Source organism: Anser brachyrhynchus, assembly GCF_964034855.1.
Source record: "Anser brachyrhynchus genome assembly, chromosome: 1".
Lineage (NCBI taxonomy): Eukaryota > Metazoa > Chordata > Aves > Anseriformes > Anatidae > Anser > Anser brachyrhynchus.
This window is the reverse complement of record NC_137694.1, coordinates 38012451-38039485: the sequence shown is the minus strand read 5'-3', so window position 1 is coordinate 38039485 and position 27035 is coordinate 38012451. Positions and strand designations below refer to the sequence as shown.

Sequence of the window (27035 nt, the reverse complement as noted above, 5' to 3'; positions counted from 1 at the left end):
CAGGCTGCTTTGGAGAGACAGAGATGGCAAAGCCCTCGCTCAAGCAGCTTAGGCTGTGCTGGAGAACAGCAACAGGCTGCACCAAGCAGTCAGACAGGGAGAGTCAGCAGCAAAGGGCAGAGGGAGTACAGACCGCCTAAGCCATTTTGCTTAATATTTCTGATTTTTTTATTTTATTTATTTATTTTTTTAAACCCTCTCGTTAATTCAACGTAGCTAAAGAGTGGGTGTCGAAGGGAGATCAGCCGCAGAAGCGATCCCCGCAGGAGGATATGGCCCAGAAGATGGATTAGGATCTCCTGACGGCAGGCGGTGCGCCGGGAGGGCGGCTGAGCCGAAGGCACGGCAGCCCGCACACCGCCGCTCGGCCTCCGGGAAGGCAAGGGAACTTATTTTTCCGCCAGCAGAACCCCTTGGCAGCTTCGGCCAGACCTCCCGGGGCCGCCACAGCAGCAGCAAAACCACGCCGTGCCGCTTTTGGGCCGACGGGCTCGGTGGGCAGCGGGCAGGGGCTCAGCAAGTCGCGGGACCAAGATGGCCCCCGCGGGCAGCGCCCTGAGGGGAGGCGGTGGCCGCCCGGCCCCGGGCCATGGCGCTCCCCGCCCCCGTTGTGCAGCCGCCGCGCAGGCGCCCGGTGAAGGGGGCCGGCGGCTCTGCTGGGGCAGCGGCGGCGTTGGAAGCCGAGGGCCGGCACCCAGCGCTCCGCCATGCCCGTGCGCTTCAGGGTGAGGCGGCGAGGGGGTGCCGGGGCGGCTGGGGGCGGCAGGCAGGCGGCGGCGGTGAAGGGCCCGGCGCGGCCCGGCCCGGCCCGGCGGGAGGAGCGGCCGCGGGAGCGGGGGAGCCTTGTGCTAAGGGAAACCGGCCCCAAAAGGCAGAAAGAGCGCCGTTGTGGGCGTGGAAGAAGTTATTTAAAGCGTGATTTTGCATGCTTTTTGTATGCGTGAAGCTGTTCCACGCTTGTTTTTTTTTTTTTTTTCCTCCTGCTGTTCGGAGGGTAGTTTTTGGTCTCTGTAGGGTTTGGTTTGGGAGGTGAAGAGCAGCCTCCTACTTTAAGTGTTTCCTGCAGACGTCTTTTGAGGTGTTTCCTCTCAGATTGCATACCCACAGGTGCTAGAAGCGCGGCAGGCATCACTCATTTGACAGATACCTCTCTGTTTGCTGCAGGGCTTGAGCGAATATAAGAGAAACTTCAGATGGAAAACCCCAGAGTTGTTTAGCCCAGCTCAAGAGCAGAAGTCCGGGTGGGCAGGACTTCGGTCGGATCAGTTAGGTAAGCGTCCCCAAAACTGCCCCTCGAGTGCAAAACCCAGCACCACCCAAGTCAGCCCTGACGAAGATCAGCCTTAGGTGCCGTGGGTCTCGAGAGGTTTGCTGTGGTGGGGTGTGCGACCACAGCAAACCGGTAACATTGGCAGTTTGGACTCTTTACGCAATTGAAATTATATTCCTAGTTACTATTTGTAGGAATGCGTGTTTGAATGCCATCTTTCTTCAGGCTACACTGAAAATTGTTTTAATGTTAGTGCTATTTATACAAAACCTGAAAAACGTGGTTTCTGATGTGCAGCATAAACTAAATCCCAAACATGAAGCACAGGTGCCGTGTTAACCCATACAGAGCGCGTAGAAGGATGCATTGGTTTGCCTATGGTGCATAGAACCACTAAGTAAATTTTTTTATTAAGAAAAGACTAATTTGATCAAAGTCTAATACAAAGTAAAATTGTTAGGAAGACTTAACCCATGGCAGCTGACTAGGACAAACAAAAAAGATGGACATTAAACGGCAAAGCTTGTGGTGCTGTAGTCTGGGATTTAGTGTTCTAGATGTTATCCTGGCAGGGAAATGTGAAATTGAAAAGTAGGAGAGAAAGGAAATAGCGTCTGGATTGGAAGACCCATTGAGAGTTGAGGAATAGGAGTAAGCTGTAGAGTGATGACAACTGGCAGTGCATTGAAAAGGAGCATTAAAACAATACGAATTATTTTAGTGGCACAAAGCAGATTAACAGAGTTGTGCAATTCAGTGCAATCACACTATGCAGTCAGTGTAATTGGAGTCCAATATATTCATTAGACGATACAATAAGTGGTCTCTATTATGGCCTAGTAATTAAGAACCAACTGCTGGAAGTATGGTTTGTTTTCGACCAAAATTCTAGACGTTTCAGTAAATAATTTAATTTTGCCAAAGATTTTACTTGTATATTACTGCTTTCTTTGTTACAGCAAGATACGTCTTTCTTTAACCTTGCTTTCCTTGCACATGCCTGTAGGTGCGGGTACCTGTATTTAAGAGAGTAACTTCCACAAATTCTGAAATGCAGACATATCCACACATATTAACCTGTTTTGAAAATTGTAAGCTATGCATCATCTCCAGTCACGTGAAGGATGGTGAAACTTCATACAGCAAATATTACAAGACTTGCAATAAAGTCATGAGTTAGCAATACAGCAGTTTCTCCTTTTCACGTTGTAGCTGTGATTTTGTGTGTGCTTGGTGTAGTTTTCCTACATTTTTGGATTCATTTGCACTCACACCTATCTTCTGGCCATTTAACAGCGTGCATCTTTGAATGTCACTCTTGACACCTTGTAGGACTTTGTCATCGGTGCAGATTGCTGTTGTTAATATGCTTACTGTTCTTCCTGTTGAAATGCATAATTGATAGTTTTAAGAATGGCTTGGAATACTGGCAGAAAGAGTTAAGAGGTGCTCTGAGTTCTTTCCTGTTACTTTTCCAGTGTTTCTCCACTGGAATTATTTCCTACTACCTGTATATATAGTTGGGCATACAGACAGTACGTATAGATCTTTCACTGCAGTTTATCTCTTTCTACATTTTTTTTTTCATGAGACGGGAGTTTCTTTCTCCTAGAAATTGTTTCTTTCAGCCAGTTATAGGCCTTCAATTATTTTTCCATCACATATGCACACCATGTTTGAATTGTGATTTTCCATTTTAAATGTGTTCAGCCATTCAGTCCTTGTCTTAAAATGGTATGGTAATTCTATTTTCATCTGCATGTGTAAATGTCAGCAATTCTTTAAAATAACTTTATACCTTGTTTTGTTATGAGGTCTCTTTAGAATTTTGGAATTTATTTCATGTTTGCACTATAAAGTGTTACCGGCTATCTGAGGTGATAGTTTTAAATAGACTCTTCAAGACACTCAAAAATGGAAGTCAGTTCAAGTATCTGTTCTTTAATGGCCTGCAATTGTATTAGGGGTCTGTCACGGTCCATGCACAGTAAATGAGAACCTGTCTAGCAAGGTATATAGTGCACGTGTAATTAGAAGTGCTCATGACATTCTTTATCACTATAGGCTGGTTATTCTTTAGCTGTGTTAACAACGTTCTCTTCACTGTCTCTGTTAATTTTTGTTGTTGTTTTTCCTGTTCCCAGAATCAACTTGCAAAAGATTGTTCTGTGGCCACGTTTTCTTAACAGGGTTTTATCCAGCATGGTCCTGGAGCACGGTGTTGCTGTCCCTCTTGAGTGGAAAGGAGGGGCATTCACAGATGTGAAAGAAGTCATAATTTCACGATTGTGCCCACAATTCATAGGCTGTCATTGCTCAAAGATACTAGAATATTTTTTCTCTAATTATCTGTTGTATGAAAAGCTTTCTGTTTCTTCTTGTAATAGAGTGATACTATGTATTCAAGATAACGTTTTAGTTAAACCTAGTATGTCCTTTTTTTTTAGGAATCACAAGAGAACCAAACTTCATTTCCAAGAGAAGGGTACCGTACCATAATCCACAAATTTCAAAGTCGTTTGAATGGACAGCAGATTGTGATTTGGATGACCCACTTGAAACTGAGGCTCTGAAGACTGCAGAGTTGCACACAGGCCATAATAATGATGTGAATCAGGAAAAAATTGAAACACCGGAAGGACCAAGGCTCCCCCCAAAAGTTCGGTCACATTCTGCAGATTCTAGAGTTGAAACTGCTCTTGCCCTTGCAGAAAACAATATGAAGAGATCACCAACTGTAGCTCCACCAAATAAAAATGAAGCATTTGTATCTTCAAAAAAAGAACCAGAAAAAATGGATAATGGGGTAAGGGAAGATTATTTTTTTTAAATTGACTGGTATAAAAATTACTAATCTGATATTTACAGCAGGTTAGCACACGTAACACCACCTCTGTTGTCTCACTTTCCTTAGTTCTGTATTTTGATGTTGTTCTACGTTGTAGCTTCTCTGGTGGGAGAACCGTACTTCTGAGACCAGCTTTTGGTTCCATTGTAGGTCAATACAAATTTTCCCCTTCACATGCCATCTCTACTGATTTCACTTAAATGACGATTTAGCAGATGATTTATAGATTTCTTGGGGTTGTTGGCTATAATGAGAAAACATACTTTGCCTTCATACAATTCCTATAACAAAAAAAAAATGTTTTGAAGATGTGCATTGAAAGATTTATGACTTGCAAGACATTGTAGGAAAGGGAACAATTGGTGTTAATTTTCTTTTTTTTTTTTTTTTTAAATGTTGTCAGCTTCACAGAGTCCTTCAGAGGAAAGCAGGCATGAATATTCCACGTTTAAATACTTTCCCCAGAAATTCTGAATATCAAAGCCAATTTATTTGGAAGAGTCCTCATGAAAAGTCACCCATACTTGCAGCTGAAGAGGTAACTTTCAAAAACTAAATGAATAATTTCTTTTACGTCTAAGGAAAGTTGTTTAATTTCCAAGATTTCCTTTTTTTTTTTTCATAAACTGGCATGCTATTAATACATTTTTTTCTTCTATTATAAAGAAGTGCAGGATAATCAGATGTGTTTCCTTGTGATTCTTCATTGTAGCCAAGTGTAATTACTTGATCTCCTCCGCCCTGGTTTTGTTCAGTTTCTTTCTAACAGGACCATTTTCTTTAATTTGCATTAATTTTACCTGAGGAGCTCAGAGGTCCTACTCAGTGTTACCCTTTATTTTCATAATTTTTATGTCGTCTTGTATATAGATAATCAACATAGGGATGTTCAGATGTTCTTTATTGTAATAACATGTCTTGCCACTGAAATCAAGCAGGTTTCAGTATTTATTTTCAGGGTCTTTTATGGGCTACCATGTTTTCTTACTCGCAGTCTCCATCTCTGTGCACATATAATTCTAGGCCCTAAAGTGCATCTCTGTAGTTAGTCAGCTGTGTTTTTTCTTTCATGAGAACTGCTTATATATGAGTGGAATTTCCTGATGTTAAGACACTCCTGTGGGATTTTGATGCATCTTAGGAGTTTTTGGACTTCATAGGATTGGGAACGTTGCTAATCGGATCACGAAGAATAATTCTGCTTGTGAGACTGCTTTGTGTTTTGAATATATTGTCCAGAGGTTGGGACAAAAGAGACCCTCTCTGTCTTTTGGTCCTTTTACAGTATAGGCCTTTCTGCAGAATCTGGAATTTTAAGCTTTGCTGTAAAAGAAAGCTTTTGTTTAGTCTTGTTTTTTTCACTCGGGGCATACGCATTAATGGGATTACCACCGATGATGCTATCTCTTTTGCTATCTGCAGGCAGCAGATTTGTTCCCTAATGGCTTTCAGAGGTGATAGACGTTGATAACTAGGGTCAATCACTATAAACCTGTTCCTGTATTTTTCTTGTTGCAATGCCAAGCAGGTGGACGTACTTTGAGATACCTGTTTCCCAGCAGTCCCTTATGCAAGGAGAACTCACTGAAAAGTGTGACAGTAGCATAGAAACCAAAGGACCATTTCAGGAAGAGGCCAGTACCAGAATGTCACCCTACGGAAAGTTTCATACGGAATTCCGTTTGATTTTATTAGAAATCAGTTTGGTTTGACCAAGTTATCCAAGTTAGGTTGTAAGTCTCACCTAAACTCACATAGCAAAGCTGAGGAAAACGTATGCCACATGTGACATATGGCCTGGTCTTTCGACTCTCAACACCCCATGAGGAAATGATATCAAATCACATATTAGGTAAATTCTGTACCTTGGCTTATAATGCAGTAGCGAATGGAAAACAGTGGTTAGATCAAATTACCAAGCCCTAAGCATCTAGTTCAAAAACAGAGAACAGTCATCTGTTGTTTCTTACGGACAGGACTCCTAGGGAAGTTTTATGTCATCTGTTTTAAAAATAAATAAATCCTACATATAAGCCTGAAGCTGAGCTGCAGCATTCCCCACTGTCTTCCCAAATAAAGAAAACCTTTGCTAGTGAACTTCGGTAAGAACAGCATTTGAGCACAGGTTTAACTGTGCCTGAATCGCTCTCCTTCAAATGTATTTTTTTTGAAAGCAAGTTTCTTTTCAATTTGTCCTAGATGTTAATTAGCCTGCACATACTGTATTTTTATGCATGACTGGCTCTCTGTTGGTATGTTGAATTGGTTAACTGATTTTGAAAATGTAGCCTTAAGGTAAGCAAATCACCATACTATTTTTTTCATCTTTTTTCCTTACCTAAAGGTTATTTGCAATACGAGTAAATCCATACCTCCGTTCAAGTCTCCTGCAATTACTTCTGAAACAGAACATGACAGAAATTCCAAAGGTTCTCCTCCTGCTAAGAGCCCACAAGAGAGATGCTGTTCAGAAGAGAAAGAATTTCTGGTTTGTGAGCAAGTAAATATTTCCCTAAAAGAAAGGCATTAAGTATGCTTTAATAGTTTTGATTGTTCTTTTCAATAATGTGGGTGTGAGGATTTTTAAAAAATTGTTGCAGTTACATTTCGTAGCTGTTATTAATGACACTGGACTGGACTCAGTAGTTGTTTTGCTGTAAAAGACTGAAAACAGCACTGTACAGCTTTATTTTCTCTTAGTAGTTTCTGCAGTGCATTTGTTCAGTTTACAAAGTCATTCCAAGTGTTTTTTTCCTGAACTGTCACCTTAATTTGATTATGAATTTTCAAGTTCTTTTTTGAGTTGTTAGTTTGAGTTCATTCTTCTTTTCTGTTTTTTTTCATGCAAACATTTTTAGTGATTGGCATAGTTTCTGAAATCTAACTCCAGTTTATGCCCTTGTTGCTACCAGTGTAGTTTCTTAGGGTGCAGGAGGATGGATGGGAGGGCTTATGCTTTTACTACTGTTTAGGCCTGGAATTTATTAGGTAAGTCAGATAGTGTGTGAATTAAAAACAAAGAAATTACGATGTCACAGTTGGAACTGATTTTCAGACAATATTTTTTTTAAAGAAATATGGAGGAAGGGTTATTGTTGATTTGCCTTTAGCTTCATAAGTTGAAAGGTAAACACAGGACGTTGTATAGCCTATGTAAGTTCTGTTGATCAGAGCAAAACGTCTTTTACAAAAGTCATTTAGCTGTCTGAGGCCTTGCGTTTCCTTGTCTTGCTGTTGACTTGAACAAACACTGGTGGAATTTTAGTAAATGTGGTTGTAGTTTTTTTTACCAAATGCATTTAATAACAAGGAATTGCTTCAGATTAAGACCTTCTGAAAATAGGAGAGAGCAGTTTAGATTGCATGACGTTTTGCAAGGTGGAAAAATGAATGTCTCTTTTTGTAGCAAGATGCTGAGAGTAGCGTTGTCTAAATTTCTGCAGGTTAGCTAACCTTTGTTCAGGTGGAAGGACCACGTGAGAGTCTCTTCAATGCCCGCCTCTGTTTCTTGGTAAACAGAAACAGCCATTGTAAGGCAGCATGTTCCGTAGGACTGTTACTGAGCCAGATGCATCCTTAACATGGAGTGCCTGTGGCTTGGTTTAAGCTGTCGGTACTTTTGAGGTTCTTAAAGACGTTTGTTGACTTGGAGGCTTTATGATTTAGAACCTAGACCTGCCTGTTGTTTTAAGTCTCATTTAAGACTGACAGACATTATGCCCCTTCCTCCCTCTTCTAGCAGATGTGAAGAAAGCCTAAAAGTCACAAGGCTTTCAGGAAGCGTTTCTTTGTTTCTTATATCAGAAATTCATGTTATGTTTTCCCATGAGAGTTAATAAGGAAAGGAAAAGAAGGCACGAGAAGGGAATTTTTGGTGAAAGCGTTCAAAATGCTTTTTGTCTATACCCACATACCTTCTTTGATGAATTTCTTGAAAGAAAAATTTGGGAGTTTGTGTGTGCTATTTTTCTTGCTTTACGTGCTTGTTTTCTTGAATTTGAACAATTTCTGTAAAGGTCTCCAGCAGAAAAAGAAATAATGTTTGAGATTTCCAAGAAGATGAAATAAACAGGAAAAAATTGTTTGATGTGAAAGCTGAACAAATCAATCTGACCCTTTCAAAACCAGAAGGACAGCAAATTAAAAAATCACATTTTGGTTTATTATAAATCGGTTTATATTGCTTTACTATAAGGCTAACAGTATTTATTTATTTTAATTATAAATTCCAGAAATATACATGTTGAGTCTGGTTAGAATGCACAGGTATGGTACTCTTTTTTTTATTTATTTTTTGTGTTAAATTCATTTTGTGAAGTGTACAGAATAGATCATCTAACTAAGTGAATGCTGCACTTGGAATTATAGCTTTGGCATTTTGCTGGTTGATTCTTGCATTAACAAAATGTAATATGCTATCTTGTATTAAGTATGCCAAACAGCTAACATTTTAAAATTAACTTTTTGCAAAAGTTTGACGTCAAAAGGAACATGAGGGTTTTCAGTTTGTTAGCTAATGCAGTATTTTTAAAATTATCTTTGCCTTAGAGTAAGAGGGAAGAACCGTTTCACAAGCCAGCAGAAGATGCATCAAAACAAGGGAAATCAGAGCAGAAACATCCTAAACAAAAAAATAAGCAGCATATCAGTCAAAAGCCCCTCTCTTTACGTACAAATCGTGGGTATGTATAAAATGGGAAAACCTAGCCTAGCAAATAGGTGTACAGCTGACTGTTTAGAATGGTTTATGATGGCCTTTATCTATATGATCCTGTAGTCACAAGAACAACTGTGGTGTCTGTGCCCTGCAGCACTCAGTCTGAGCTTCCTGTGGGTACCTCTAAACCTGATGTTAATTTGTATCCCTTTCTCCAGGCAGTGGAAGCTTTGTGAACACACTGGTTCAGATGAACCTCCTGATGCAATAATGTTATTATTGATAAATTAAAATCAAATGAAATTAAATCGATGCAGTGCTGCTTCTAAACTCTCAGAGAGTGCTTTGGAAGTTGTAGTCACCTTTCAAACTGCTTTACTATGCTTGCTCTACATGTCTTAAAACTGGGTCGATTGTACTTGATGTCTTCTTTTTCTAGACCATACAAGACTAAAGGGAAATAAAGAAATTTATTATAGGGTAATATAGGGTAATCTGACAAACATTGAAATAAAATGACACTGTATGTTACTGAGAGATATCCAAATATCTTTCTCCTGCCGCATACCTACATTGTAGAAACTGAACTCATGTTTCCTTTTTCCACACATCTGAGGTAAGTCAGAGAAATGAAAACCCAGAATGGAAGTAAGGTTAAAAATGCGTAAATCTATTCCATCTCTGCTGTCTTCACACTTCGTATATCTCCCAGTGATTGCTTCCCTTCACACGGCTTTCTGTCAGTGTTAAGGTATTAGATTGAAGATGGGAGAGGAGACTTACCAAGGTCTGAATGCTTTTAGGAATAGGCAGATAATGACAAAATCATCTCCCCAAACACTATGAAATAAAATTGCTTTATGAAAAAGTGAGCGGATATAAGGTAGTTGAAGCCTTTAAATCTTTAGATTTCATAGTTCCTTGATGTCATAGATTGTAGCCAATTTTTCAGTGTAAAATTCTGTATAAAATTCTTGAGCATTTTCTACCAATTTAAGGACAGGTTTCTGCCTCTTACGCCTTCAGTGTGGTAGCACAAACAAAAGTTTCCAAAACAGTCACTGTGCAAATAATTGTCAAAATGTGCAGAGGAAAAGTTGTCAGTATGCAGACAGGACTTGCACTTCGTATGCAACCTGCATTGCATGGCCTGCTTTTGCAACAGAATGACAGACAGAGGCACAGAAGTGATGTGTTTTTGAACTAGTCCTTTAGTTTTGCAAGTAAAACTGAAAAAAATCTGAGTCTTAAAAAAGGAGCCATATGGAAAGAAGTTCTGAATATAAAGTTTCTTTTTCGCCCTGATACTTTTTGTTTTAAAAGGTGCATTTTATTCTCTGACTTCAGACTTCTATGATCTACTTCTGAAGGACTGAAAAAGTATATTTATTTTAATATATTAAATATCAGGTGAAAAAAGTTAGCAATGCTCTAAAGCAAAAACAACTCTTTAGATTTAGATTTAAGCTAATACAGCCACAGTTCAGTGTTTAAAGGGCTTGTAGTATTGCTTAGTGCCTGCGTTAGGTTGGATTATGCTAATTTTTCTGTTTACACTTGAGTGGCTGAAGGGAAAATGAATCTGTCTTTAAGCGTACCGAGTGCTTTTGAAGATCAAAGACAGTAGGCCATAGTTAGATGAATTATTACTGAACGTTGTTCTGGTAGTCAGATGTTTCTGCCCCCAAGAACCCACCCCAGCCATATGCAGAGCATGTTGCCTTTATAGCAGAGTTCATAGAAGGAAACATCTTGGGCGCCTTAGTGCCAGACCAGGTAATTTTACTTAAATGCACCTTCATCAGTGACTTAAACCAAGATGTTCCATTTTGTATTGAAATAATTGAGGCTTGTATGTGTGCTGTGTTCTGCTGATTTGGCTGAGAGGGAAAAAGTTTCTGGCAGAAGTGTTGTGAGGAAAACAACAGGAGTAACTACTTGAAGACTTGAGAACTACCAAATGAAAGAGCTCTTATGTCTTTCCTATTTGTGTTGACGGTGGTCAGCTGTGTTTCAAAGTGTGCATTTTCATATCTTAGCCCTGGAATTTAAGTGCAAGAATACCTTTTATTGTTAATATAAATTTAAAAATGTTCTTAAAGACTCTTCTGGGTATCAAGCTTTATTCTTTCTGTTTTTTCCCCCCATCCTCATTCTTGGTATCCTAGGAAGATGAACACTGAATATAGGTCAAAATTCTTGTCTCCAGCCCAGTATTTCTACAAAGATGGAGCTTGGTCTCGTATTAGGAGTAAAGTTCCCAATCAGGTGAGTATTCTTAAAAAAAAAAAATAAATCTGAAACCTGAGTATGCTTTGTATTATCCTTTTTTATATGCAACAGACTTCGAACTGTGGTCTTCATAAAATGGTTTTGAGATTGCAGTGCTAACAAAGGTGACTACAAAGAAGACTAAGTTCTGACAAGTCAGATTAATATGTAGTAAGAAAAAGTAAGAGGCAGTGCGATTTTAAAAATAAATTAATTAATGTGACATGAAAAGTAAGGGAGGAACTTTGTTTCCCTTACAAATCAGAGTTGTCCAGAACAGCATCTTTTCGACTGGATAATTGCAGTGTTGGATGTTCAGCTCAGTTTTAATGTGTTTTTACAGTGTAGAATTGGATGGTAGGAGTTTCAAGGGGATAAAAGGAAAAGGCCAACACATGTATGAGCCTAGGTCAGTCTGACGGTCAGGCTCAGTTTGTTAGCCTGCCAGGATAAATCCATTCAAAGCAGTCAGCTGCGTTCAGTCGAATGCACCATAAAATTTAGAATTTCTCTGTCCAATTTTAGCAAACCTAAGTATTTTCTTGTAATTTATTTAGCAACCACAGTCAGTGTTATACCCCATAGGAACTCATTTGAGAACTCTGAAAATACTCAACAGCTTCAGGAGCGTAGTATTTCGTAGCGATTATTGAGTAAGGTTCCCTGAATTACCCAAGTACATCAAAACCTTCAGCAATCTGCTAAAAAACTGCCAGAGCTAGTTCTGCAGCAGTCAGATTTCACTGAAGTGGCCTAGGCTTCTCTCATGTGATGGAGGGAGCCTTCCTGACACACTGCGTGCCGCTAAATACATGGTAGATACTTGGCAAATGAGAGCTGTCTCATCGGTCAAGACCAAGCTGATGTGGAAGGCAGAACTGGAGGGGATGGCTCTAGGGCACTGGGCTTTGAGCTTCAGCAAATAGCATTCGCTGGAAAAGGCACGAGTATCGTGGTAGCTTTCAGTTCTATGTTTTCTTACAGGATCTAAAAAGTCATTCTATTCTTCTTAGGTAAAAAGAAATTTATATTGAATGTAGGTAATAATGAGAAATACGTCTCGAAGTTTAAATTATATTGTAGTTTGTGGTGACTCAAATTATTGTATCCATCATCAGATAATCCGTTCTGCAAAAACAGTCTGGTGAGGAGGTTAGAGGACTAAAAACGAGCAGTATTTTCTGTTTGATAAATACCGACGGATGTATTAGATTTACACTAACCATTCCTAAGGCTGTAGAATAATCTAAGCTACTCATGCAGCCCGGCTGTAAGCAGTATACAGAACGTTTCTGTGGAATATCACCTCATTTGTCTGGCATCTAAGGCTTTTGTCTGGAGGCTGGATGTTGTGTCAGAAACATCCAAAACTGGAGCAGGCGGCAGTCCAGAGCAGCGTCTGCTTCAAGAGTGGCTGCCTGGTAGGCAAGCAGAGGGAAAGGGACGCATTGCCGTGGAGTGTATTTTGTTTGCTACACGGCCGGCTGGGAGGAGTCTCTGCAGTACGATCAAGGGAAGGAATGAGGAGACTGCAGGTGGAGGGTGGGCGTTAGGCCTTAACAAGGCAGGATCTTTTTTAGGATGTGTTTGAGGGAAGTTGGAAGTAAATATATCTGGTGTTTAATTAGAGTGCACAAGAAATTCCCACGCTGTAGATAGGTGGTTTGGATGGGTCTGACTCTTCTGTGGAGGTTTTGTTGCTGACAAGAGACTTGCAGAGGAAACCTGAAAAAAAGTCACCTCATGAAGAATTCAAAAAAAGAATTAGTAGGATTTTTAGGGCCTTCGAAGTGAAGGAGTTGTGCCAGGTAGCTAGAAGAGCCAATTTTTAAGACAGTAATAACAAATGTTTTATTGACTATAAATATGCTTATATGACATACACACTTCTAAATATACATACCTACGTTAGATCTTAGTGTGACTTCATATAGAAGAGGCTTTTGGAATTGGAATTGCCTGAATTTCTCCTCTGTTAGACTTGGAATCACATGTCTGTGAGCATATCGAACTAGTTTGTCTAATAGACAAAGAAAACTATTTAGCTTGTGCAAATGTGTTAGTGTGATTTTCTGTGTATTTTTTTTTAATTGTTAGTGTCTTAGTATTTCCTTATAAATCTTACAGGATTATGACTCAAAATGAAGTTTTTTGTGGGTGTAGTGCAAGTTGAAAGCTTGGAATTTTTCCAGTCTTCTGGATAGATTGGAAGGAAACCAAGATTAATTAAATTAATTCTTAAAACCTCTCTTAGTATATGAATAAAAAAACCTGATAGACCTCATTTTTTGCTGGGCTTTATTTTTTTTTTTGAGTTCAGAAATATTTTTGTTCTAAGGGCTAGGAATCCAATACGTCTGAATTAATGAATAAAATATTTCATTCACAGTTGAGACCTAAGAAAGAATTTAGCCATTTGAGAAATACGTTACTGCAGATTAATAAAGGGATGTAAAGCTTGGAAAAAGCATCAAGTAGTAGTTTTGTTTGTAAAGCAACAAAGCCGTTCACAATACAGGCTTCCTTACCCGTTTCTCAGCGGTCCTTTTGGTTTGTAAACGATTCCCTACCTGTTCCCGTGCTAATGCACTGACACGGCTGCTCTGCAGAGCTGTGTCACTGCTGCCTCTGGTTGCTCTTTGAGACTCCCCCCTGTTGAGGGTGCCTACAGAACACCTCTCTGTAGTGTAAGTGATTAGATGATAAGCTTTGACTGCTGCAGTCGGGTTTCCCCCTTAGTTGAGACCATACGTAGATAGCTTTGGGTCCGAAATGGACTTTCTGAAGTTCTGAGCCCAACAGCGAAGATTGTAATAGAGTCCTGGCATGACCTTAGCTGTAGTGATTATTGCTAGATTGCTACCTAAAATACACATCATTAAGGTTTTCTTTTGAGCAGCAGAATGAAAAGACCTCTTTGAATTATGCTTTTGAAAAATTAATGCGGACGATTCATAATCACAGCAGGACTCTCTGGGGCTTGTGTCCTGCTGAGATAACGCTGCCTGCTGAGTCACTGAAGGAGACGCTTGTCCTTTGTACTTCTTCACAATTCACTGGAGACATAGTATTCTTCCTCCCCCTGCAGTGTCCTGTTGCTCTGGATTTATATTCCTTCTGTTGTGGCTATCATAATTAATTTTTCATTCTTCTGCTTAAAGTGAATAATCCAGTAAATCGCTCGCATCTCAAACTTTAAACTCTCCTCTTAAAATGACAAGTATATATTTTTAATGGGCTATTCTTTGGAAGTTTAGTGGGTCAACTTGTGGGGCATTAGCTGGTGTAGTCTAAGTGGATTTCTATCCGCTGTATCCGTGTGCTTTTAGTGGGATTTGTGGAATTTGGCCCACTTACCCCTGTTCCTTGCAGGAAGAACTATGTTAAGCCTATCGTGAAATAAATAACAATAATAATAAAGTAAAAATGTACTAAGGGTAGTGTCAGTATTGCTTTTCTGCTCTTTGACAAAGTGCTTATTTCCTCTGAACCATTTTTTAGTGAGACCGGATAACAAGATACATACAACCATATCAAGAACTTATTTTTAATCATTTGAAAATAAAAGTTTTGTTGTTGCTTTTTATTCATGTGCTTTAAATTGTGTTTGTGTGAAAGACACAAGGCAGTGAGTATTGCAACAGTTTTAGCCATAAAAATGGCGGTGTTAAATCAGCAGCATAATATCTAAAGAGAGGGTTTGCAATGCTTATTTTTGAAACAAAAACTGACATTTTAGCAGTTTTGCATCTCATTCTTACAGTTAGTGATAGTCTAGAAGGAATGATTTTGATATTGTGACTTACACAAAATAGCATTAAGAGATCTCATGTAGTCGTCAGCTCCTTGCTGAGATAAAATTAGTGTAGCAATAAACAGTAGCAGTATTCACAACCTATTAACTCAGTAGTACACTTGCATACAGATCTGTTGACTGGAAATACTCAGAAATTAATATGTGCTGATTGAATTTTTGAGCGTTAAGGCTTAGAAATCTAAATTAATTTCCTTAACCTTGACAAAAATTGTCAAAATACCAGTGCTGATGTGTTTGTTTTACAACTTGTTACTGAATCTCAGGGAGGCAGCATAGAGCTGTACTGGCAGGTTTTCAGTCTTTAGTTACTTACTTAGACTGTAATAAAGTTAGAAGAGTGATACAGTGTTGACAGGAAATTAAGAAATTTTAAAATAATTCTGTATTCCTCTTCTTAGGCATCTCAAAACCCCCTAAATTCCATGTGGTATATGGAGGTTGGTTGCATCTAAGTTCTTTTGTGAATGTTTTAATGGAGCATTGTGCTGTGCCTAAATCCTGGTGAAAAGACTAGAATCCAACACTAAACTTACTCATAGCTGCTGCATAACTTTTTGTGCTCACTGAATAAGTAATTGATAATTTTGCTTTGGCTTAATGGCTGAAACATGCTTACTAAACGTAAACTTCTGTTATTTTTGCTTTCCTTTTTTTGCACTTACTGTAGCATGCAATGTTCGTGCTGTGGGTGGCCCTGTGTTATGAGTAACTTGCCTTTCTCCTTTAGCAGCCATTAGCAAATGCAAGTACTTTGTAGTAATATATAAGTGAACTTGAAAGAGATGTACAACTTAACGAAACTTTGATGTGCAGGTGAGAGAACTTCGAGCAAGAGCCAAAGCTTACAGACAGCGAATAGAGGGAACACACTTCTCCCGATACCATCTCAACCAGATCCTGTCTGATAATAACAGTCTTTGGGATGTGTCCTCGAGTTCCAGTTCAGAAGAAGGCATCAGCAATGACATTAGAGCACTAGATCTTGCTGGGTAAGACGTGCATTCCTGCGTGTTATTCTGCAGCTCTGAAACAGAGCAAAATGCTGAATGTTGGCTTAGCATAGGTTTAAGATCTTTGATGTTTGACCATAAATTCTCTGGAACAGATGTGGACATTTACCATTTCACAGATGTATCAGTTGATTTGTTCTCTGATTTAAAATGAGGCATGGTCAAATATTACGAAAGAAGAGAAATGCTTCTCCTTTATAATTATCCACAAATGTATATTTAGTGTGACAACCTTAATTTCATCAAGTATGGGAGAATTTATCACTGAGTCATACTGAAGTAATATTCCTCTTTCTATTGGAATGATGTGAAATACGTTTTGCCTGCTTGGAATTCATCCATGTTCTTGTCAGGATTAATTAATAACCCAGTGGTTGAGTCTTAAGACACTGCTTAGTTCTGAGATGAAGATTTAGGATCTGGAATGGTGTGCATCCATTTTTTCCTTTCTTAGAGTTCCATCAGAATTGGCAGATGCTAAATATTTTGCTAGGAAAATTCAGAAATAGTGTTTTAGTGATATGCACAGAGATATTTTTCAAACGAAGAGGGAAGAAAAGTCATTTGTGTATTTGCTGAGATCTGAGGTTTGAAAACAATGTCTTGGATGATTCAGTGTATGGTCCACTGAGACTGCTGCTTCTGTGGTGTGAGGAGACCTATGTATTTGCATGACTGTCGCTGTTGTAAGGGTTGAGGGATGACTCATAAAACTGTATTTATTACACTGAGGTCAAGTATGGGGTGGTAATTTTTAGGATTTGTTAGCTTATTTTTTTTGCCAGTGAAATACAGACCCTCTTACTGATCTTATTTCTCTGCACTGGGATCTTATTTCTGTGCACTGTGTTGATTTCTGTGAGCAACTTTGAAAAGTTGTGCCAAGAAAGTAGTTTTCTAAGCTGCTTGGCTTTCAAAATTGTGCCACCAGACAGTTCCTACACATGGAATTAGTTACATTTTGAGCACTTCTGATAATCCAAATTGTTGTTTTATATTTCAAAATACAGAGCTTGTTGTTTCTTATTTCAAAACACAAAGATAATTTTACAGTCCATTTCTGGAAATAGTAGTTCCAAAAGAGTTTTCACAGAACCTAGTTTGAAAACGGGTTGTGCTTAAACATCAGTTAAAATTTCAATGGGAGTTTAATCGTACGTCACGTTAACTGTACCACTTCTTAATATCTGAGCTGTACTTTTGATGAAGGACTGAAGTTAATGAATATGCTCTATATAGGCACACGTATTTCATGCAAATCAATGGTATGAGATGCTGCTTTCTTTGTTGCCTAGGGTTTCTGAAAAAGAGACTGCACCAAGGCCAAAAATGCTGCAACAACCTGAAGCCAGGGAAGAGTCACACGAGAATGGCCCTGAGAAAAAAGACATGTCAGATGCTTCAACTGTTCCAGTCAAAAGGCGTTTAGTTTGGGGTGAACAAGAAGCTACTGAAGAAAAGGAGAATCAGCAGTCAACAGGAGAGGAAGAAAAAGAAAACGAAAAAGATGCAGTTGCGGTGCAGAATTTAGGAGAAAACAATAAGGACACCAATGAAGATAACAAAGTTGAAGGGTAAAACTGAACATGTTTGTCATATATTTAATTTTTTCCTCTAACATCTCAGAAATTTGTAGGTTAACTAGTTTTTGTTCTTAAAGCAGATTTACTTTAAAAGAGTATAATTTAGTGTGACTCCTTTTTTTTTAATTGTACAACAAGGAATAAGAAATTTCAAGACATTGAGCTGGTTGATAGAAGAATACTGGCTTTCTAGCTTGTCAGGCTGAAGTTGTAATATCAATAGAAGCATGACAAATTACAATGCGTTTTTCCCAAAGCTTTACAATTTGTGGTCTAGGCCTATCAGAACAGGCTGTTTGTTGCACAGCAGCAAAGCATGGTGAAAATTAAAGCTCCCAATTTGCTTCAGGTTGATAGTGTAGGATTCATAGGATTCAAAGGACAGAATCCATGCCGATCTTGTTCTTAAGTGCCTGTTTTTCTGAATAAAACTCATGGGCAAAGATAGAGGACTTTGGAGAAAAAAAAATAGCATCCAGTAATCACAAGTGATTACATTACTGAAGCCAGGTAGGAAAAAAGTGTAGGGGTATTTAGAACCATGTGGATTGTACAGTGCATAGTACTGTGTTTGGCAATTGAAAGATTTATATTATATCTACTTACAGAAGTCTCTGGCTTTTTACTGTGCAACTTTTGCAGACTTTTTTGGTAGAACGGTATTTTAGTTTGATATATATTTAAAGCTGAATAACTCTGGCCCTTGTTACCGTACTATCTAAGCGTTTTTTATTCCCTATTGTGTTTTATCTTTGGTGTTGCGCCACAAATCTAAGGTAAGGAAATGTAATTATCTCCTTTGGGGATTATATCCTGTATGCAAAGCCAGGCAAAGAAAGGTTGAGATGCTAGACCCAGATAGAAGTGAAACGCAGGCCTCAGCATTCAAAACTGTCACCTGAAAACTTTAAGTTTCTGATTCTAGAGGTGATGCAGTTCAATGATGTTTCTGGATTGACATTGAAGATTCTCTGTTACCTTGCAATGTGGTTGTGTGCGCGCTGAGATCTGCTCTAGGTGTGGCCATGCAGCTTAACAACAGCATGCTATCCAAGCCTGCTTAAGAGCTAGAAATGAGACACTCCTTGCCTAGAGGTCCTCAGAGTGTGTCTAGCATGCACTGGTAGGATCGGGTTCCTCACACAGCGTGGGCATGCTGCCACCTTATTTTGCAGTGCATCTGGAGGAGGAAGACAGAAGTGGTAGTGCTGATTTATATAATAACCTGGGGGCTAGAGTGGTTGCATAAATGTGGGATACTTGGTTTCGGTTCCACCACATTGACTGAAAAGAGACAAAACCTACATTCCCACCTCTGAGGTGACAATTGGCAACTTCAGGCTCAAAGTTACGCTGGGCGAGGAATCTTTCCAGCCCAGCTGAGTCTGTGCTACTGTGCAGCAAAGCATTCAAGGTTTATTGGGACAGAGGGAGCCTGAATTTGTAGCTTGAGACTGTTTATGAATTTTATCCAGTTACCTTACAAAAAAATAATTACAGAAACTGAGGCCTGGGGCTAGAGTTCAGGATTTGTCATTGCAAACAGGTGTTTTAGCTACAGGCTGTTGGTTTTTTATGGCCCTAACTGACTTACCTTCATCATAGGAATGTGTTAGAAGTCAAAAGTTTGAATGGAAGATGCCTGAGTCCTTAGCTAACCTTGTAATCATTTCTCATTTTTGCAGTGAGAATGCCTTACTGCTGAATTCTGCAGCTGTGTCAGATTCTTCTTCTGTATCCTCGGAGCCAGGTGGCAGACTTCCTACTCCAAAGCTGAGAGCACTTGGTAGAGCACAGAGGACCCATCATGATCTCACTACCCCTGCTGTCGGTAAAAAGACTTTTAAATGCAAAACTGTATTTCAAGAACTAAAGAAAAAAAGACATACGTGAATTAATTCAGTAAGTTTTTTTTTTTAAGATAATAATTTATTTTTCATTTTCTCCACTACAATAGGAGGTGCGGTTCTAGTGTCTCCTCCTAAATTGAGGTCTTCATCTTCACAGCCGAGAGTGCGAGGTTTAGGAACAGACCCTTCTTCAGCTAGGCAAGGTATAAGAGAAGCTACAAAAAGAAGATCCTTCCGGGTGAGTAAGGAAGGGAACTTAGCATTTTGCATTTCAGGAAAATGCTTTTAAAGTAATTTGAGTAATTTACTCAGTAATTCTTTTTCTTGTGTTATATTTTATTCTAAAGTTATCAGCATCTGTGACTAAAAGGGATGATGTCTGAATAAATATGTATTTTTTTTTTAATCAAATAAAGGAGTGAGATTAGATGAGCTCCATTTTGGATTTTTCTGCTAAAAGTATGGGGTCTGTTTTTTGTTTTTTTTTTAAACAAACGAACAAAAAAACCCACAAGTTGCCATCCGGAGCCCTTGATTTTTTTCCTTTTAAAACCATTTGGTGTATACGTGAGGGTCTGTACTTGAAGGCTGGTGTGAATATGCTTAAAACAGTATATATGAGCTGCTTTTTTTGTTGTTGTTGCTTTTCTCCCTCCCCACCCTCCACCTTCTGTTTTAGCCTGATGTGGAAATGAAAGCTGTTTCACTCCTTACCTCTCCACCTGCTGGGCTGGGAACTTTGGATCCTCTGCCACTTAGGCAGGATCAGTGGCCTTCTAACGGTGTTTCTGATGAGCGAGTTTCTCATAATTCAGCACATCAAGAGCATTCCTCTGTACCTCCTCTGCTGAAATCAACCAGAAGCTGCCCTGTGTCTTGTTGGAGCCCCTCTCCCCGTATTCAGGGAACTCTCAAAGATCCTGAATTCCAGCATAATGGTGGGTTTTGTTTATTAACTGGCCGTGTTAGTGTCAGGGGATGGAAATGGTCACCTTGCAGTATTCTGACCTTAATGACCATAAAGAATGTGTTGTATGCAAATGGAAGCTTTTCTAGCACATATTGCTGAGAAGGTGTGCACACAGCTGTCCACCCTGGTTTCAGATTCCACTAACATCATTGTATTCTAGTGGTCTGTTGTCTAATTTTTCTGTATTAGTTTCAATAAGTACTTGCTCATTGTGAGAATAATTTGGTTTAGCATGAACAGTTGTAATGTTTAATCTTTAGGCCACAGCTGATACGTATATGTAGAGTGATGTGTAACTGGACCTCTAAAACATGGTATTACTTTGCAGAAGTTGTGGATTTCTGAGAAATAATCTCCTTAAATAGTTCTGCAGAACATGGAAACAAACAAATAAAAAAAAATCCATAAAAAGATTTATTGGATATTGAGAAAAGACACTTAAGGTTTTTTTTTTTTTTTAATTCTCTGTGAAAATTCTACTTTGAGGAGGAATTTGTGCTGGAGCATTTCAGAGATTTTTGACAACTGTTGAGGGCACTGAGGGCATAAATCTGATAATGAAGAGTCCTTCACCCTTTAGTCAAAATAAAGTTTATACTCTTGCATTGCCATTCCAGAAAGGCTTTCGATAGCTGCCCAAAATAGTCCCACAGTTTTTGGTTCTTGTGTTGTAATTAATAGTTAATAATAAGGTAATAATTTAATTCTAGAAAGGAGCAAGCACTGGACAGGTTAAGTGGATTAGTGAAATCCAGAGAATCTCCTTGGAAAGAGATCAGAATTGGTGCTACATTGTAGCTCAGCACCTGGAGTGCAGTTTACTGCATTGCTGTTGTGGCATTTACCAAAGATAGGGGAGAAGAATGCCATGGAATAACTTCTACATCAGCTTAGGGTAAAGGAGTCTCATGGAGTTTTTGGCATGTTTCCTGTTTGAAAGACTCGTCTTGATGGAAATAATGCAACATTTTCAAATGCTGTACAATTAAATATTATCCTTTGTCTCTTTTGAAATTATTCAAAAATGTGCTTTGACTTTTTTCTCTTAGGAAATATTGGGAATCCAAAAATGAGATCTTTCCAGTTACCCCTTCAGGAAAGAAACTATAATGATGAAGGTATTTCTCATCACAAAGTATTACTGTATATCATATGTGTGTTACCTAGATTAATTTTAACTTTTGCAGTCACTTGGGAGGTCTCCGAATACAGTAACTAATACTGGTTTACATGTTTGCATGAATAACTGCCCCATTGTTTGTTTTATCAAAAGTAATTAAAAATGTTCACCCCGGTAATGTGAAGCAGGAATATGAAGGTATATTCCAGCATAAATAAACCATTAAATGCAGCTGAAAATTAAGCAGCCCATTGTGGTTCAGTATGTTTAATATAGCTTACTCAACTCCATACCTAAAATCATTTCCTCCCCACAATTTTTTTTAAGCCTTTGTGTTGGTAGCAACAGGAGCAAACTGCAAAATGATCACAGCTCAGGTTGCAGCTTCAGTAATTATGGATGCGACTTAAAAGGTACCACGTATCTTCAGATTAAGATTTTGCTTGAGTGTTCGCCACCAGATATGTAGCGTAAAATGTTTCCTCTGACTTCAATTTTCAAACCTGCTCCTCTGCTACGTGTATTAGGGAGCAGAGGCATCCTGTTATTCTGATTGCTGTTTTGGCTTTTTCTTCCATTTACTGTAAATTTACTCGGGGGGAGCAGCCAGTGCGTGCATGGGCCACCAGTGTGTCTTCTTGGCCCTTTTGTGGGCAGCCACAAAAAAACTCTTCTGGTCGTGTGAGTCAACCAAAGGCACTGTAGCCTCATTAGGTTTGGGCTGATACACATCATTTCTTAGCTTGACGTATAGGGTTGACCTTGGTGTGGTGCTATGCAACTCACAATCACTTGTGTTTGGTTCAGATTAGAGTATGGGCAGAGTGAGGTTGTATCTGACAGCAGTTTATTTATAGATATACCCCAGAGTAACCAAAGCCCTTTCTGGTACCCCTGATGCTTGTTGGCTCCTTGGTTTTAACCAAGGTTCAGACTGATTCTCTATTTCACTCATTACAGTTGGCTGGAAAATGTGTAGGTTGTGCAGATGGCTCAGCCAAGCATCTGTGTATCTACATAAACCATGCAAAATCCTATAGTACTCTGCAGCTTCCCACGAGCTTGCAGCTCACAGATCAAGTGCAGTAATTGCTGTTTCTTTTTTTTACTATGAGCTGAGTGATGGTATATGAGCTTTCAGAAACAGGTGCAATGTGCCAGCTCACGGATATTTCGTATGCCCATAGTTGTTCATGTGCATACAAAACTGGGAGTTATTCCAAGGACACGTCTGATTGCACAAGTGTAGTTAGCAGCTTTCTCATACGTGGGAACACAGTTGTTATGCACAGCGTGTGAGTCTGTTGTGAGCTGTTTGGATGACTGCATTTCAAGGATTTAGAAATGCTCCTGAACAGTTAATTGAAACACTGACAAAGTACAGGTCTGGTAGAACTTAGATGCAGAATCTTTGTTGTTGTTTTGGTGGTAGGAGGCCTGGAAAGCAGGGATATATATATATATATATATATTTTAATCCATTGCAGGAGAATGGGTGTAATTTTTCATAGAGAGCATCTTGACGGGGCTGTAGCAACAAGTTAATAATGATGTTGCAGAAGTAAAACGTTGTGCTTTGCCACAGAAGCAGCATCCAGGCTGTTTAATTTTCAAAGTTCTGTTGGGTGTGAAGTGGATCCTGTGTTCGAAAAGAAGACCTTTCAGAAGTACATTTATAAAGCTTGCTTGTTGTCGTTGTGTTAAACTTCCTGTTTTCTTCAGAAGATACATCTCTTTTAACAGCTTGTGGCACACTAACTGCTTTTGGCACAAAAGAGCTCTTTTGGCAACATAGGTTGTGATATTTTAGTTGTGGCATTCTAAGGTTGTCCTGTTTGCTTGAAGTGGTTTGCTTTCATGAATATGTTTTTGTCAGAGTCTAGTCTATGCAGAGGAGCAATGTCTGAGGTCCCTGACAGAAGAGTAAAGGTAAAGATGACCTGGAGAATCGGGCAGTACTTTCAAAATTCCCCAGGTGACATTGGGGATCTCATTCTTGAGTTAAAGTGCCGGGCATGTAGCTCTCTTAAGCTTACGTGGCCTCCTAGTAGCTTTCTAGTGAAATTCTTCTCCTGTATGTCAGTTACCAAGTAATAGAATCAAAGTAATGTGATAATGCTTTATTATCTACTGTTACAGAGGGTATAAAAATACCTGTACTTCCCAAGTCTGCCATGAATGCAGCTGTGTTTTAAATGCATATTTAATCTTTGTGTTTATTTTTTCCCTTGTTGCTTTCCCCAACAGATGACAGGCTGTCTCAGATTTCTGCTCGCTCGGCAGCTTCTAGCTCACTTGCATCTCAGATACTGGAACGAGCTCAGAAGAGGAAGGAGGATTTCTGGGGCAAGACATAGGCTCTCCCACCTGTTTTATAGAAACTGTAAAAATATTTATTTTTATAGGTTGTAGTGTAAATTTTTAAAAATGATGATTGTAGGTGCCATGTAGCATCCTTTCACTTGTCACTACTATGACTTAACTTTAGGACTTGCCATCCCAATTTAAAATTTCAACATTTAAACCAGTGTTGAAAATATAGGTCCTTTATATTTGAGAATTATGTTACACAGCCATGTTTATTTGTTGTTGTTTGTTTTGTTTTTAATAGCACCTCTTGAAACTCAGACGATTACTATACCCAGTAACCTGTGTATTACTTTTCAAGGTATTCTGCTGCAGTCTGGCAGTATGATGTGGGACAGTATTCAGGGGCAACGCTATCATTCACCAAACATCTCAGTTGCTTGACTTTAACCAGATACCTTAAAGGCAACTGTGGTGTATTTGATTCTGTTACTGTATGAAGCGTGAGTACAACACAGCACTATAGCAAAATTCATTGCTTTTGCTACTTAATACTTTTAGCCTGTTACCAAAAAGCCCTTATTACTTTTTAAGGAAGCTAATACGGAACATACAAGAGTTGCAGAAAAGGACATTAGGCTTCAGGGTTTGTTGATTGCCCACAGTTTTTTGGCCAGGATGACTGTTAAAGATCACTGTGTACAGTTCTGCAGCTTGTAAGATGTAGCGAAATGTTTTGTGGGCGAGACCCATATTTAGCGTTAATGTCAACTTCTCTAGAAAAAACAACCTTAGCCACTTTAAACAGTGGTCTTTCCCAGCCCCTCTTCAACCTCAGGTACTTAGGGGTAGTTGATATCTTAAAATAAAAGAAGAATGTTTTCTTGACTTTGACATTTTAATTACCTCTTTCTAGTTGCCTGTTTATGGGAGACTGGACTACTGTTACAGTTGTCACAGCAAAAAAATATTTGTGATTTATGCTGACAGCCTGTTTTCTCTTTGCAACTGATGCAAACAAATTAACATGAAATCGAAGAAGTAGATGGCTAGCAGCCAACTCTTACAGTGGTTTGTTTCTTCTTGCGTGGCTTCAAGTGTTAATAATATTTAATTTGGAAATTTTGTACCAGAACAATTTGAATTTTGTACACATTTGTATGCATTCTGATTTTGTACACAATTATGTCTATGTAATACTTAAAATAAAAAAGGGTTAAGTTGGCTTTGTTTCTATTCAAATTATTCCAGATAAACACCAGTCTATTGTGTTGACACTTCTCTGTTTAGTGGAACAGCTGTTCAGCTGGAACATTGATGGACTTTTGAAAGACAAGACCGCAGAACAAGTCTTTAGAAAGAATAACTTACTAAAGCTATGCGGATATGTTGATATTTGGAGTCCTGAGCAGATGGGTGCTACACAAGCTGAAAGGCTGCAATGCCCGAAGGGACAGTCCCCAACAGATGAGGTGTTGATATACAAAACGAACGGTATCCAGCACTGATCATGATGGAAATCAGTGTCCATTTCCAGAATTTCTGCATTGCAATAGCTTCCTACCAGTAGAGTTTGAAACAAATCAAGGCATTTTATTTTTTCTCTAAGACTTCTGGGCTTATTCTTTGGGATACAGTTAATGCTTAAGTTGTAATTGGTCAGAAAGTTTGTACTGAAAAAGAAACCCTATTTTTGAGTAAAACATCTTATATGAAAACTGACAGTCGCCACTGTTTTACAGTGGGAGACTTAATGGCTAAAGCTGGAAATGTTTTTGTTAAGATGGAAATGTTAATTTGGTTGTCTTCTGTCCACATTCTTCATATTGTTTAATGTTTGTCATAGCCAAGAGCTCTCATCTTCCATTATTTTCCTGTGGTAAACCCATATGAGTTTTATGCACTGTGTTCTCTTCTTAAAAAAACAAAGAACAAAAACAAAAAACAGCAACAACACAAAACACTTTTTGCTTTTCTAGCATTGCTTGGGATTTCTGGTTATCTGGCAGCTCAGTCAGAGTTTTTGTGCAGGCCCAATTTTGAGGCCTGGAAGTAAAAAATAAAATAAATGTTTTCATAGCATATGTGTCAATTTTGCTTACAGTATTGCACTGTGAGTTGGGTGATTTCTAGCAGGGAGACAACAGAAGTGGTAGAGGAGGGAGATGTTTTTGTTGCACAGGGGTGCAGACCAATTTAGAGATGAAAATGAAAGCCCATGGCATGCCACACTTCATCGTGATATTTCCTCTGTGAACACTTCAGCTTTTGCCTGAAGTGCTCTACTTGAAGTTACTTTTGCACAGAAATATTTAGGGGAAATGTAGATAAAATACCCCTTTCTGAATAGCGTTAGTGCAAAGCTTCTGAAGGATGCTCTTCCGTAGTCTTTGAGGCAGAAAAAAATTCTTTATGCTTGCTTTCTGCTATTGTTATCTAGTTCTTCAGGAAAGTTTTTTTATTTTATTTATTTATTTTTTTTTCTGACTCAGTCCAGCCTTCAGACATGTTTCCTGTTGTGTTTTCCAGTAATCTGAACATGGAAAAAGTTCAAAAGTGCACCCTTTATTAATAATTACAAATGCGTGCTGTACAGTGAATGTGTATTGTTTTCAGTCAAGGAAATCTTAAAAACCTTGAAGTGGAGAGACAAAAAAGTTAAACAAGGAGGAAGTCAGTTGCCAGTAGGAGATGCATCTGTAAGGAAGAAACAGCTTTGGGAGCTTGTCAAGGACAAGATTTAAAAAAACAGCACGTTAACAATAGACTCAGTCAATAGTTGTTGAATTGCAGGTCTTCTACTCCAGTACTGGGTGAATCTCACTGCTGTGGGTTCACAGCTCTCAGCCACCTGTAGAAGTAAGTCAGTCAGTTTCTCCTCGCAGACCGCTGCCACTGGGGAAAGGTCCTTCCTATACCTCACACTTCTACTGAATCTTCTATGCTTTGCATGTAAACAGTTGCTGGCCTAGGAACTGAAACAAAGCTGTGTTCACTATTCCCAAAGCTGTGCTCGCTTCTGGCATCCTCCTCCTCCTGGCCGAATTGCTCACAGTGGCTTGACTTCAGTGGGAGGGATGAAACAACTTTATAAGTGCTTAGGCAATTTCTCCAGGAAAGTGGATGCCCCCTGAGAATGAGGAGAGTTTTGAGGGTTTACCTTATGCTTACCATAGCAGCAAGGTAGTATTTAGGCATTTGCATCATTTCGTGGCGCTGGGCTTTCGTTTCTTTTCAGTATCTCAATTTCCTGTGCCTTTCGTGGTGCGTCAGCCTTCTCTACTTAAAATGCTGAGCTTATCCCTGAAACCCTGGACTGAACAGTTTGGGAA

General features: G+C 39.1%; 1 protein-coding gene across 5 annotated transcripts; it reads left to right on the top strand.

Moving 5' to 3' along the window:
- MDM1 (Mdm1 nuclear protein) lies at window positions 1–24930 on the top strand. 5 transcript variants are annotated; one of them, XM_080575314.1, is made up of 15 exons: window positions 1–379; window positions 1165–1270; window positions 3718–4076; window positions 4522–4656; window positions 6463–6618; window positions 8667–8800; window positions 10944–11043; window positions 15262–15300; window positions 15677–15852; window positions 17169–17447; window positions 19142–19287; window positions 19414–19544; window positions 19986–20244; window positions 21326–21394; window positions 23644–24930. In XM_080575314.1, exons 3-15 carry the CDS (start codon window positions 3990–3992, stop codon window positions 23751–23753), a joined length of 1821 nt encoding a protein of 606 aa, XP_080431440.1. In that variant the 5' UTR covers window positions 1–379; window positions 1165–1270; window positions 3718–3989; the 3' UTR covers window positions 23754–24930. The 5 variants fall into 5 exon arrangements, with proteins under 5 accessions (XP_080431440.1, XP_080431438.1, XP_080431437.1 ...); XM_080575312.1 differs by lacking the exon at window positions 1–379 and adding an exon at window positions 386–725 and having other exon boundaries at window positions 6463–6606; XM_080575311.1 differs by lacking the exon at window positions 1–379 and adding an exon at window positions 386–725.
- The last annotated feature ends 2105 nt before the right edge of the window (window positions 24931–27035 follow it).